At 40.7% G+C, this 15,381-nt stretch overlaps 1 protein-coding gene across 3 annotated transcripts in view; it reads right to left on the bottom strand.

The window, feature by feature from the left end:
• CORO6 (coronin 6) overlaps positions 1-15,381 on the bottom strand; it is a 137,559-nt gene that overhangs the window by 21,875 nt on the left and 100,303 nt on the right. Inside the window, exons 6-9 of one of the 3 annotated variants that reach the window (XM_082244859.1) lie at positions 10,031-10,150; positions 6,938-7,057; positions 1,241-1,345; positions 20-165 (exon numbers count right to left, since the gene is read on the bottom strand). In XM_082244859.1, coding sequence (XP_082100985.1) covers positions 20-165; positions 1,241-1,345; positions 6,938-7,057; positions 10,031-10,150 — 491 coding nt within the window. The remainder of the gene's footprint in view (positions 1-19; positions 166-1,240; positions 1,346-6,937; positions 7,058-10,030; positions 10,151-15,381) is intronic. The other 2 variants (XM_082244858.1, XM_082244857.1) reach the window with 2 other exon arrangements.

The following is a 15,381-nucleotide window of genomic DNA, read 5'->3' as shown; positions in this document are numbered from 1 at the left end:
TAGGCCCCTACCAGCTTACCTTGCAATTTCACATTTACTGACATCCAGCCCTCTCTTGGGCATGAAACCCATTCCTCTCTGAGGTTCCTTACTGCTGAAAGTACTCAAGTAATGAACATAAGGAGCTTCAGTTGTTATCTCAAAGTATCGAATGCTGCTATCACCCTGAAACAAGGCAATGGAAATAGTAAATCCCTACATCCATTTTCAAAAATCAGATAGCTAAAAGTAGCAAATATAGCACAAGCACCTGTTTCAATTTAGAGTTTAATTTTGAGAAATGATAAACACATAAAGCAGGACCTAGACATGAAATGAAATTGCACAATTGTCTAAGATTGTATAGTCCTTTGTGGACAAAATATTATGTAGGTAATATACACACATATGTTATTTCTTCAATATTGACAGGGCTGTTTTTCAGCAGGAATGCAGGGGAACGCAATTCTGGCACATCTAGCACTGAATGTATGTAATAGAAAGGGGTGCAGGGTGTGCAGGAGGGTCTATTAATGATGATGGGGATTTATTGTTACTGGTGGGGATCGATTTTTGTGTGAGGGTCTATTGTTGCTGGTAGCTCTATTGCTGCTGGAAGGTCTATTGATGCTGGCTGCTGGGAGATCTGTTGTTGCTGCTGGGGAGTCTAATGTTGCTTGGGTGGATCTTTTGTTGCTGGGTGTGGTGTTTTGTTGTGGGTGGTCCATTGTTGCTGTGTGGGGGTCAATTGTTATTTAGAGATCGAATGTTGCTGGGGTGGGCTCTTTTGATGTGTGGGGGTCTATTATTGCTAGGGGGGTCTATTATTGTTAGGGGGGGGGGGGCGTCTAATGTTGCTGGCTGCAGAGTATATATTTGACTGCTTTTCTTATTAATAACAAATTCCATACAAATTTTTTAGCACCACAAAATGATACTTGGTTCTGTATTCTGTAAAAGGGGCAGAACTGGGAGGTGGGTGAAACCAAGAGACGGTGCTCAGAGGTGGGTAGGGGCGGAGACAAGGGGTGACTTAGAAGGGGGGAGTTCCTGCACTTATTCTCGGAGGAAAAAAAGCCCTGAATATTGATTTTGTTGAATCACACGGTTCCATCTGCTAAATAGATTTATTCTTGCCTACAATAACATATGTCTACACAAGGGAGGCATTTACAGGTAAATGCCATGCCTAAAATATGTTAAATTACACATATAATCTTATATAAGGATTACTATTGAAATTAAAAACAAACAAATTTACCTTTCCACAGAGGTAAACTACACTGGAGTCAGGATCGTAGAAAGGGAGCAGTACACCATTACTGGTATCCATTTCTTGCAAAGCTATAGGCTCTTCAAAGTTACTCTATAGGTAATAGACAGGGTAGATATGATTTCACATTTCAAGGAAAGCTCTTTTAGTTGTCTGTTTAGTTGCATGCTGCACTTCAATTATGGCACACCATTAATAAAAAAACATTCCTTTTGTTAAACAAATCTAACGTGAAAACTTTTGGATAGAGTAGTTGGAACCACTTTTGGATAGAGTAGTTGGAACCTCAGCTAGGTTTCTATTGCTGTCTTTGTCCCCCCGATGAGGAGATATTCTCACTGTATTTGATTGGGCGGTCAGTGTCACTGGAACTAAAAGTGAGGGAAAGGCCACAATATTAATTTTCTCTGGAACAAAAAGGAGAGGAAGTCTTCCGAAGGCAGAACCAGTTCCAGTGACAAGTGTCTGAATAGATTCCCTCAACGGAAGAGAAATTAAATGGAGGTCTCCCCAATGGGACATAGAAGACAAAATGAACAGGGTCTGACTGGGTTCCATCACCACTCTATCCAGAATAAAAAAATAAAAATAAATAAGCTATGGTTTTATATATACTTAGCTGCATGGATACAATGTTAATAAAACCAGTACGATTTGACTATTAGGTCACATAGAAAACCAGGGGCACCTAACCACAATACTTGGTAACCTATTATAGATTAATTATTAGACTAAGCACAAATATCACTTCAACAGGTTTGCGTGCTTATAAACTTATGTTATTTCAATGATTTTGTGCAGACCACGATCTTTATGTTTTTTTACTTTGAGGTCTCTGTTTAACGGTTTATTTAAAGAAGAATGTACGAAAAGTCGCAATTTGAGCTCCAAGATGAAAAAAAAATTTAATTTAGAACTAAATTAAAACAACTTATTTTATTTTAGTGACATGGTGTGTGGCTGAGTCACCGCATTCTTATTTCCTTAGACAGCTGCATATTTAAAAGTTACATCGAAGATATATTCAGCGATGACCAGCACATGGAATGTTTCCAGCAAAACATCTCCACTGAGAAATGTAAATGGTTTAATGAAAAGAGTAAAGGAATAACAAGGCAAAGATCATTTTACATATTTATATCTGCACAGAATATGAAATATGTCATGTTTTTGTAAAACAACAAACAAATACGGGCATCAAATTTTACCACTTGATTAAAAAAACTCCCAACTATGAAAGGTTTGCACTTAAAGGGCCATTCCAATGAAGGTAAAGACCCCTAAGATGGGTCAGTGATGACAGAGATAGAAGGGAACGTCAGCAAGTTACACGCAGTGTGATTTCCAATGTTCAGCTGGCAATGAGTGGGCTCTAAATTCAAGACTGAAGTCATTACTTACTTCAAGCCTTCTGTACTTACACATTCAGTACGGTCATTTAAGAGGAGTCTTTTACTGTTTGAAACTTTGCCAGAACATGAACATGTTCTTGCTGGTGCAGCTTTCTGTTTCTTACAGTGTACTTTGTTCTCCCTAGATCAAATATGGCTGTGAGAATGCTGAATTATTGATAAAGTCCTTCTACATTTTATTTCAGAGTGTAGAATATAAAGAATGGTGAGCAATCATTTATCAATGGATTGCATTGGATTTCCATCATGGTTGTCTGTAGTAACATCCCACATTAAGATCATCCTTTTTGCCTCTGCTCCCTTTGGGTGGGTGGGTGTATGCTGCTGGAATAACAACATGTTATATCACTTTAGTATACTGGATTGTATTGGACAATAATTGCTTCGGACTACTGAGTGCCCTTGGTTATGGCACACCATTTTAGATGTAAAGAGATTTTAAACAAAGTAATAATGTTTTCTGATGCCTCTGTGATAACATTCTATTGATGCATAAAGATGAGTGAGCCTTTTTTACGAGAACCTCAGAGAATAAGATTAAATATGTTGCCCATAGCAAGCAGTCGGATATCATATTTAATAAAAAAAACAAAAAAAAAAAACCATTACCAAGCTCTGTTTGCATTTAAATTGAGTAAAAAATAGAATTTCAGTGAAAGTTTGTTTTGATTTAATCGATTTAACAAAAATGTAAAAAAAAATAATCCATGACTATGTGTATGGAATCAGTAAATTCATTATGTGTACAGATTAATGATAAAGACTTTAGATATAACAATGCTACTCTATGCCAAAGATCTATGAACTGTTATACTTATGATTAAAAATATATAATTTTAATAGACTATTAGGAGATTATTAGTACCGACACTTCTCAAAAAATGAAAGGAACACTTTTTAATCAGAGTATAGCATCAAGTCATATAAACTTCTGGGATATTGATATGGTTAGATAAGTAGCAGAGGGGGTTGTTCATCAGTTTCAGCTGCTTTGGGGTTAATGAAATTAACAGGTGCACTATATGGGCAACAATGACCTCCAAAACAGGATAGGTTTTACAGGTGGAGGCCACTGACATTTTTTTTCCTACTCATCTTTTCTAACTGTTTTTCACTGGTTTTGCCTTTTGCTACGGTCAGTTTCACTACTGGAAGCATGAGGAGATACCTGGACCCTATAGAGGTTGCACAGAAAGTTCAACTCCTCCAGGATGGCACATCAATATGTGCCATTGCCAGAAGGTTTGCAGTGTCTCCCAGAACAGTCAAGAGCATGGAGGAGATTCCAGGAGACAGGAAGTTACTCTAGGAAAGCTTGACAGGGCCAGAGAAGGTCCTTAACCCATCAGCAGGACCAGTATCTGCTCCTTTGTGCCAAGAGGAACAGGATGAGCACTACCAGTGCCCTAAAAAATAACATTCAGCAGGCCACTGGTGTGAATGTCTCTATCCAAACAATCAGAAACCTACTTCATGAGGGTGGCCTGAGGGCCCGACATCCTCTAGTGGGCCCTGTGCTCACTGCTTGGCACTGTGGAGCTCAACTGGCATTTGCCATTGAACACCAGAATTGCCAGGTCCACCACTGGTGCCCTGTGCTTTTCACAGATGAGAGCAGGTTCACCCTGAGCACACATGACGGATGTGAAAGGGTCCGTAGAAGCCGTGGAGAATGATTTTCTGCCTGTACCATCGTTCAGCATGATCAGTTTTGGTGGTGGGTCAGAGATGGTCTGGGGAGGCATATCAATGGAGGGACGCACAGACCTCTACAGGCTAGATGATGGCACCCTGACTGCCATTAGGTATCGGGGTGAAATCTTTGAACCCATTGTCAGACCCCATGCTGGTGCAGTGGGTCCTGGGTTCCTCCTGATGCATGACAATGCCCGGCCCCATGTGGCGAGAGTATGCAGCCAGTTCCTGGAGGCTGAAGGAATTGATACCACTGAATGGCTCCCACACTCGCCTGACCTAAATCCAATAGAACACCCCTGGGACATCATGTTTCGGTCTATCCGATGTCACCAGGTTGTACCTCAGTTTGTACAGGAGCTTAGTGATGCCCTGGTCCAGATCTTGGAGGAAAAACCCCAGGTCACCATCCATTGTCTCATTAGGAGCATGCCCCGACGTTGTCAGGCATGCATACAAGCACGTGGGGGCCATACAATCTACTGAGTACCATTTTGTGTTGCTGCAATAACATTTCAGCAAAATGGACTAACCTGCTACATAATTTTTTTACTTTGATTTCCGGGGTGTCTTTGAATTCAGCCCTCTGTAGGTTGATCATTTTCATTTTTCTCTAAACCATGTGGCCTCCTATTGTTCCTAACACATTACCCAGTCCATATCAGTATAGATATCCAGCATGATATTTTTCCCCATTGAGATCTGATGTGTTTTCAAAGTGTTCCTTTAATTTTTTTTGAACAGTGTATTTGTCCTGGTAAACACTGGCACAGGGACTGAAAGGGAGGACAATTTTTGAGTAGTCCCCACAAGAGGAATATGGGGAAATCTCCTGATGAGAACACTTGTTTAGATGACAGCTGCCTAAGATGGTATTTTAGGGAGCACTTTAGGGAGATTTTCTCTCACTTCCTGTTGTCCTCTAAAGACAGGCAGAATCTCATTATTATCATGTTAAAAAAAAAAAAAAAAAAAAAGCAAAAAAAACAACAGTCACCAGCTCTCTGCTTAGGGAGCTGTGATAACTGAGCGATCGTCAGGGTTTGACCGCTCGGTTCTAACGGAATCCCATACTTCTCTTTTAACTGTATAACAGAAATCGAACTGGCTGTTACAGGCAACATTTAAAATCTTCATTTCTCTCCATTTCACATGTAAGGCAACTTTATCAAAGTCCAAAAATATGTTCTGTCCTGCATTTGAAAATCAGTTAAAGTGTTTATATCAGATCTAAACTTGAAGCATAGCTGAAAATGGTTTTGGGAGTGGTCTTCTAAACAGAGGGCTTCTTGGAAGTAACAAAGCTCTCTATATTGTGAGGTCTACCTGTCCCAACATTCTTATACACCACATGTACATGTTAGGATATCAGTAATGGATGACTGTTCTTTACTTAGATCATACAATCACTATATTCAGGGCAGTAATGTTAACAGTGATAGATCCATAATAACGTTGAGCTATCTGTAGTTTGTTTATTTATTATGCTTGCAGCAAGATATATTTTGGGTTGCAAACCCTGTTGTACCCTAACCACATCATTGCAATAAATACCCTAACCACGTAATTGCAATAAATACATGTAATTACCTACATCAATACATATTCTATGATATTTTGTGCCCCATGGTACAGAATCCTATTTTCCAATAAAAATCAAAACTTTGGTTAGAATACACCACAAACATCTTCAACTGTTACTTTGTTAACTTGGACATAACCATCATGCTTTGCAGCATGGCCAGAGATATCTGCATATGCCATGCTGACACACTGCATTGTGAGCCCTGGATTTGTACTGCTGTTGGTCACTGTAAGCATAAGGACCATGTTGGAAACTCTGATGTCCATACAGAAATAGAGCCTCTAGTAGTAATTTATACCATTCACAGATTCTCCAACATTACTTACTATTTACTAGGTAATCATAATTTCCAGATGCAAGGGCAATGTAATATAGATTAAAAATTGTTGGGTACCTTAATTATGGTGCAACAAATTGAAGAATAAATCCTTGTGAGAAAACAGGTCAGGTGTGGCTCAGGGTTGAGGAACACACTTTTCATTGGCGAGATACAGCTTTGCATGTTCTGTTGTGTATTGACGTTTGTTAATAAAAACTGAAATCTCCTCAGATTTTTAAAATATCTATAAAAGTCTAGCTAAGTAAAGTCAATGTGCTTAATATTAAAGCCTAGTACAAAGGCAGGGAATATGTACATAGCACCTATTAGCACAACACATGAATTACTATCACCAAACGTTGACAGTATGCGTAGGGTAACTAGGGCAAGTATAGATGTTTTGATTGCTGAACAGGATTTTGGAATATTAGGTACTTGTCCATAGAAAACCGTCCTCTACCCTTGCAACTATCAATTTTTTCCTAGAATTAGGAGTGTGTCCCAGGAAATAACATGGGTGCTACTAGCGCTGACATATATAGTGATGTAATACCCAAAATTGTATGACTGCTCTAACAAACGGACAGGAAAGGGATACAATCTTGGCCTTATGCTTTAGAAACAGTGACAATAGCAATCAAATTCCTTGGACTTAGCATTGTGGCTGTCATTACCGGGTCCCATAAGCCCAGTTCTCTCTGACTCATCCGTGTAAAGCCAGTTGTAAAGATATTTCCATCTCTGGTAAAAATGGCACGCATTGGTCTCATCCCCTCGTGGGGGGCACATTTCTCCTGTGAAGGTGAGGGGGAGAGGTAAGATGGAAAACACACTGGTCATCACATGTTTTTAGACACAAAGGCTCACTGTCCTGGCAGGAGGAAAAAGGACAGTGTGTTACTGACTCCTAATCCTCTGCAGCTATAGTTTCCAAGGTGACCCTGGATGAAGAGCTTCAGAGATTTGTCAAGAACCCAGAAACTGCTGACATCTCTGCCAAAATGTTTTGACCATTGTTTGCAAACTGCACAGTTACTATTCTTTAATTAATTTCAAAATGACGATACGCAGTAGTAGAGTGTTGTACTGTGTAAACCAATGAATAATGCAAGAAGTGTGGGGTTTAATTGATACATTTTATTGGCCATCTTGAGCTATTAAAGATGCAAGCCTTTTGGATAACTCCGATCTCTACTTTAGGCTTTATACATTTCTAAAATGAAGAAGGGACCCGAGTTATCCTGAATGTTTACATCTTTAATAACTCAAGTTAGCCAATAAGGCTCCATGTACACGGGACGCTGGAAATGGCCGTTTAGGAGCAGTTGGGCGTTTTTTTCAGAAGCCCCTGAACCCATCTACATTTTATCTTATCTGTCCATGTACACCAGGTCGTTTACAGTCATTTGCAGGCAGTTGCGTTCAGGGACTGTTTTTAGAACGCAATTATTTGCGTTCGAACATGTGTTTCCCGGCGTTTCAAATGCACAAACGCGTCTGAACGCGTCCGAACGCGTCTGAACGCGATGACCCGCGTTTAGCATTCGCGTTTTTCCATTTTAAAGGGGAATAATTTTTATGACCTCTAGGAACGCTTCTAAACGCAAACGCCCGCAAATGCTGCTAAACGCCCGCTAAACGCGTGTACAAACGCGACTGAACGGACGTTTCAAACGTCCTAAAAATTCCAGCATTCAAAGGGACTTTTAACAACGTCCCGTGTACATGGAGCCTAAGGGTTGTCATTTTAAAATCTAAAATTTTCTGCAAAGTGAAAATATGAATATGAAACCCACTGCCTCACATCATCAATATATTTAACCCAAGTCACTAGATAACTTGTCAATTTGTGAGCTATAAAAGACTAACAGACAACCTCATCTGAACACCAATGATGGGTATAAATTTGATGAAATTGATCATTTTGGGCTGCCTTACCATCTTTCTCTTTTAGAAGTGCAGTAACAGGCTGGAACTACAGATAAATATTTCAGCCAAGCGCTCACTCCAAAGGGGAAGACTGGTGTGCTGCTCTCCTCAGGCAGGGAACTCCAAAACAGGTGCATAAAAGAAAGGAAAAGGAGGCGCAAACACCTAGTGCATTACCCGTGGTACTGTTTAAAATGTTTTAATAAAATGCTGAATGCATACTAACAAACATGAAGAATTGAAATCGTGTTACAAATTCCCGTCACACGTATGTTGGAACATGTCCTGGAAATTGCGACAGCTAACGCGTTTCGGGAGTCAAGCTCCCTTCTTCAGAGATCAACACTGCAAGCTCTGGTGGCCTTCCAGCACATGTTCCAACATACGTGTGACGGGAATTTGTAACACGATTTCAATTCTTCATGTTTGTTAATATGCATTAGGCATTTTATTAAAACATTTTAAACAGTACCACGGGTAATGCAGTAGGTGTTTGCGCCTCCTTTTCCTTTCTTTTATGGAACTACAGATAAGCCTGAAGAAAGACTGTACAGGAGAAAATTTTATATGAAAACAAAAAATATTTTTTTTTTAAACTGAACATGTAGCTAAATTGGGGAACATTGTGCTCTTGTAAATGCTAATGTTCATTTTAATCAATGTAATACAATTCTGATGTGACATTCAATAGAATGCCGCCAATCAATTCAGTGGGACTAGTAGCTATGCTCTGGTAAAAGTGGATGGATTGAGTGCATATTAGTTCCACCTTCACATTTCTAACCTGCATACTGTACAGGTAGGATATACACCATTTCATGGCCATGGTATGGAAAGTCATTTTATTAAATTGCAGTAGGAACAAGCTATAGAACTGAGCTATACTGTAGAACCTACATGTCCAATAAGTGGGACGATTGGGATCCCAGGTGGCTTGGAGAAGCTATAAAATATTACAGAAGTCTATTTAAATGTGGCTTACTAGTACCAGATATTAAAAGTCAAGATTTGCATCTACTTGAGCTGCCTAAACCTGCCAAAAACTAAATTTTGGACAGGCAGCATCTCACTAAAATGACTACTACCACCGAGCCAATTATCCCCCCAAAATCATTTGATATATTCTATTAACTCAGTTAATGTAACCAGCGACTAAAGAAACAAGACAGTCTATATAGAGGGTCCATTCACACTAGCGCGACTTGTCAGGCGACTTGGTCGCCTGACAAGTCGCGGTCGGTCGCTCGCAATTGAGTAGTACAGGACCCGTTCTAATAGGAGCGACACAAGTCGCTCCGACTTAGAAAAAGGGTCCTGTACTACTTTGGGGCGACCTGGAGGCGACTTGCATTGACTTCAATTATATGAAGTCCATGCTAGTCGCGCCGACACAAAATCACAGGTCGCCCCACAAAATCCTGTCGCGGCAGTGTGAATGGGCTGTGGGTTTTTTCCCAATGTCACATTTTCCCATGTGTTTATCTGCATGGAGGTAAAGTAACATCTGGATCAGTGGACATCTCTATTGCTATAGTTTAACTGAGCTGTTCAATTTCACTAGTTCCTATGAAAAGCATCCCAAGAGTACTTTTTATCATACTGGCAGTGCAGTGGCAAACTGGAGGTCAGCTTTGTCCCAAATGTTTTTTTAGCACGCCAATGTCAGAGTTTAACTTCAATATCAGGAATAAAGAGCTGCATTTATTATTAATCAAAAAGATGCTCATTACCTCATCACATTAGCAGTCACCTTGGTATGACTGCAGACCTCAGGAAGTCAGTATAAGTAAAGATATTTATAGGTAGAGTAAATAAACATGCAGAACACCTTCTCATACCGGATCCCACAGCGCCAGCTGCCGCTCACTCATCCTGCTGAAACCGGTGGTGAATACTTTGCCGTCAGATGTAAAAATGGCTTTGACTGGTCGAGCCCCTTCATGTGGCCCACTTTTTTCCTAGTTGTTGGTTAGCAGGTTAAGTTCACCACAGCAAATTGAAAACACAAACATGCATTAAATTAGGGTCACACTGACAAATACAACACACACTTAGTTATTTAGTGACACACAGGGATGTAAAGTTCAATCTTTTCTTCAAACAATACAGAAACAGTCTATTATATTTATTTCTGTGTCAAGTCTAGCAGTAAAAAATACAGTACTTTGCAAATAAATATACACCCCATGGAAATTGTTGACTTTTTCATCACACAGATTTAATAAAAGGCAAGATACTAGATCTGCATTCAAATGAGAACAGTGAAATACTTGAACAAATGGCATATAAAATTGACATGGTGTGTACAATCTCATTATCTAATCAAAAATGCAGATTTGTCACCGGGAAGAGGTATGTACACTCCAACATTTTCCACCACTTTAAATCCAAGGAATTAGAATCTGGTGTTGTAGAGTAGGTGTCAGTGATTAGAACCTCTGTAAAGAGTATGGAGGTAGGACCAGTTTATTTAAACCTCAGATTTATAGAGGGGTATTCTCTTTGCCATTGACATGTTTGGTGTCATCATACCTAGATTATAGGAACTCTTTGGGGTCCACATAAAAGAAGTAGTGGATGCTTAGCCGTCTGTCAAGGGATTAAAAGTGATCACCAAATTATTATGTATAATTATGTATCATTCCACTGTAGAGACAATAATCGTGTGATCTGCAGGTAACTATGGCAACAGTTGTTGTCAAAGAAAGTGATTATGCCAATTCAACCTGCATGTGAATGCTGGGTTTGCTCTATAAAAAGATTAGAGCAAGGCTATGCTGAATATATAAACAAAGACCAGGCCTTCTGGGACAAAGTGCTGTGGACTGATTAAACAAAAATTTAGTAGACATGTTTGGCGGAAACGGAAGACAGCATTTCAAAAGAACCATCTCATACCAACTGTGAAGCATGGAGGTGGAAATGTTATGGTTTAGGGTTTCTATGTTTCTTCAAGACCTGGGCAGCCTGCAGTCATCAGTCATTTATGAATTCTACACCATATCAAAAAGTGTTCTTGAGGGGAATGTAAGGCCACTTGTCCAAAAGCTGAAGCGGAGTTGATGACAGAGACTGGATATGTTATGAAAAACACCTACAATGTTTAAACATTACGACTAAAGAAGGCAGTGCCAGCTTTCAAGGCCATGGGTATTTATTTCCATAAATATATCACTTTAATCTGTAGGTACTGTTTTGGGTAAAGATTTCATGTTTGCATGTTCAAATATGTTGAAAAAAAGTCAACAATTTCCATGGGATGTACTTTCTTTTTCAAATAAATGTACATTAGTAACTATAACAAACAATGTGTCAACTAGCTTTACATGTGAATATACCAGGCTGAAACAGAACTTTCCTTGTTATGTCTGGGTGTATATTAGAAGTCTATAAATTCGAAAGAGAGCTTCTGGGAAACAGCTTCGGTCAGTCAAATCCTGTGACAAGGGGGAGCGGGCCCAGGGCAGTACTGCACTGTGTGCATCTATAGACAGGCTCTGTAGGGAGCTTGCTAAAGGGGCACACAGAGCAGGAGGAGGAGACTGTAGCGCCATTGGGGGACCCCAGAAGAGGAGGTTCTGGGCCGCTTTGTGCAAAACCTTTGCACAGAACAGGTAAGTATAACATATAAATTATTTTATTAAAAATTTCTAGTGTTTACAATTTCACTTTAGGATTAATTATAATTTAACTGAACCATTTTGTCTACCATTACAGTTTCCCCAAGGAGCAGATAGATATATTGTATATTACAGAGAGGTTATTGGGAGGATCAGTCTAGAACAGGGTTTCTCAACCTGGGTTCCGCAGAGCGAGAGATCCACAGGGGTTCCGTGGCAATCTGCCGGTCAGTCGCAGGTAGCTAACAGGTAGATCGCTTCCCCTCTGCTAACACATGCAGAGATAGGCAGGGAAGTGGCTGTGCTAGAGCTGGCTGTAGCATTCTGTTCCTTGCCTGACCCTCCTCCCCTTCTGTCCATCCCAGGTGCTTGTATGTTAAATCATCTGGGATGGACAGGATAGAAGGAGGGGCCAGTGGGGAAGAGCATGCCACTAAAGTACTCCTGAAAGCTGCCACTGCATTGGAAAGGAAGCTGGTACAGTAGTGTGCCCAGCTGTGTATCCAACAATGTGCTCTGCAGTCTGTCCCATGTAATGTGCCCTACTCCAACGTAATGTGCCCTGCTTCCCTCCCATGTAATATGCCCTGCTCCCAGGTAATGTGCCCTGCTCTTATGTAATGTACCCTGCCTCTATGTAATGTGCCAATCTCTCATGTATTGTTCCCTCCTCTCTTGTAATGTGCCCTGTTACCGTGTATTGTACCCTGCCTCCATGTTATGTTCCCATCTCTCATGTAATGTGCCCCCCTCTCTTAGAATGTGCCCTGCTCCCATGTAGTGTACTCTCCTGCCCCCTTTTTACTGTTCCCTCTTGACCCCCCATACACTGTTTATCTCAAGTTGGACCCAGAATTGAATATCTGTGCAAAAAAAAAAAAAAAAAAAAAACTAGTACAAGTTTCACAATAAATAGGCAAGTTTCAATGCGGATTCTATTTATTGCAATTTCTAAAATGAATTGTTACATGAACAACGTCATACCAATGTTCCATGAGCTGTAGATCTGAACATTATTTCAGGAGTTCCCCAAGATTGCAAACTTTTTGCCAAGGGTTCCCCTAAGGTAAAAAGGTTGAGAAACCCTGGTCTAGAATTTAGGGGATAGATCTAACTAGAGATTCAATTACACAGAGCGCTGCTTTGCAAAGAACAGGCTGTGTACCACTTTTGACTTATGTCCTTTGTTCAATAGAGCAAGCCATTGGGCAGGCTTTAGGTAGGCTGAGACTTTTGTACGAGAACTGCAGCCCAGACTGAACACAACCAGCAGATTACATAGATTGGCTCCAGTTACAATTATGGAGAAGGCTACATCCAGATTTGATAACTACCTAGGGGAAATAATTGTGGTAGTGTTAATTGGCATAAATAGAATGCCAATGTGGACTCGTATAGGTTGGATATTTGAACGGCTAGAAGCTGTGCTAGTTATAGATCAAGAAATATCAGATTGAAACACGAATAACATGCAGTGTCCGAATCACTACAAAAATAAATTAACGAATTTTAGTTCAGCCCGAACACTGGCTGTTCAGACTTTTATCAATCTGTTTAGGGTGTTCAGCATTGACAAACATGGTAGCCTTAGCCGGTCAATGCTTGCTAAGGAAGCAGAAACCTCTGCCTCCTTACCAAACACTGACGTTACCTGGATCATTCACTTACATGGCTAGGAATCCCCAGGCATATAAGTAAATGGGCAGGGAAAGGACTGGGTTACATCATTGCCCAAATATGGCCACACAGCCATTGTGGACAATGATCTCACCCCTATCCCGACTGTCAATGGTCCTTACCAACCACTGAGATTGCCTGGCCCGTTAACTTACATGATGGAAATTCCCAGCTACATAAGCAAATGGGTAGGGAATGGAGTATTACATCATTGCCCAAATATGGCCACATGGCCATATTTGGGCAATGATGTCACCATCATTCCTGCCCCTTCCTTTATATAGCTGATGACAGCTCAGGAAGCGGTCATTCAGCTAGTGTTACTATCAGGGATCGGTGACAGCAGGCATTCTGATTGCATATGGATTAACAAGGGACTTTTTTGGGGGATTTACATTTTTTTTTAATAAAGGACTTTTTAATAAAGACCCTAACGTTTGGGTGTCTATTTCTAGGGGACATTTTTCTTTTGTTAATTAGTAGGATTTCTATGTACCCCATGCTTATTCAGGTGGAGAGGTAGTATTTGGGGGTCCCTTTATTATTAAAGGAAACTTTCAGATTCCAATACGCCCCCTCCCTGCAGACCCCAACAACTACTGGGGAAGGTAACAAGCTGCTTTTTCACCTCTTTCCTGGCCAGCCAAGCTGCATGCTCGGATTAAGTGTCTGGTATGGTTTTGGGGAGACCTTACACTTTTTTTTTGCACAGAGCCCCACTATAACCTGAACCAGACCCAAAGGGTCTGGTATGGATTTCCTAGGGGTCCTTTTTTTTTTTTGCGTGAGAAACCCCACTGAAATCCATAGGGTTTCTAATCATAGGGTTTCCTGCCTGAAATTCAAAGGGTCTGGTATACATTTTGGGCGGTGGAGGGGTAATCTATACAATTATTTTTTCATTCTTGCTCTAGGATATGTTACAGCAAAAATTATTACATTTAGAAAGAAACGAAAAAAATGGATTTTTGTAAAATCTTACCGTAAAATCCTTTTCTCTTAGCTCATTGACAGACGTAGTCCTCGGTGATACACCACCTTCGGTTTATGTTGCCTCCACAGGAGCAGGACTAGACAGGAAATTAAAAAGCTCTGGCCACACCCTAGGGGCAGTCCCAGAGGGTATATCCTCTCTCTCTCTGCCTCAGCAAATCAGTTATGTGAAAAAGCAGTCTTTAGAGATTTTAACCCAACCCAACTCAAAAACAGAGGGGCGGGGACTACGTCTGTCAATGAGCTAAGAGAAAAGGATTTTACGGTAAGATTTTACAAAAATCCATTTTTCTCTAGCGCTCATTGACAGACGTAGTCCTCGGTGATACACCACCTTCGGGACGTCCCAGAGCAGTATCACAAATGAGGGGTGGGAAAATGGAAATCAAATCCCAATCTAGAAGGCCCAACCGGTGCCAACTAGAAGTTTACAATGCTCATCCTTAATGATGAGACTCAACAAAAAAGAGAAAATTTTTTTTTTTTTTTTTTCAAACAGAAAAAAACCCTCGAGGTAGACCACCGGTCTCCTCAAATTGCGGCCTGCAAAACCTTGCGGCCAAATGAGGCATCCGCCGATGCCGTCACATCAATTTTATAGAATTTTGTAAAGGTATGTACCGACGACCAGGTGGCCGCCTTACATACCTGGACCACTGACGCCTGATGGCGAAAGGCCCAGGAAGTACTGAGCGCTCGAGTGGAGTGCGCCCTAACAGGGAACGGAGGACTCTGACCCTTAATAGAATAAGCCTGTACCACCGTTTGTCTAATCCATTTGGCAATGGTCGCGGCAGATGCAGGCAAACCCTTTCTGGGGCCATCCGTGATCACAAAAAGTGAATCCGTCTTACGGAATGATTCCGTAGCTTTCAGGTATACCCTGATTGCCCGAACCA

Source organism: Pelophylax lessonae, assembly GCF_965119305.1.
Source record: "Pelophylax lessonae genome assembly, chromosome: 2".
Taxonomy (NCBI): domain Eukaryota; kingdom Metazoa; phylum Chordata; class Amphibia; order Anura; family Ranidae; genus Pelophylax; species Pelophylax lessonae.
The sequence above is the reverse complement of the archived record's forward strand: the minus strand, read 5'-3'. Positions and strand labels throughout refer to the sequence as shown.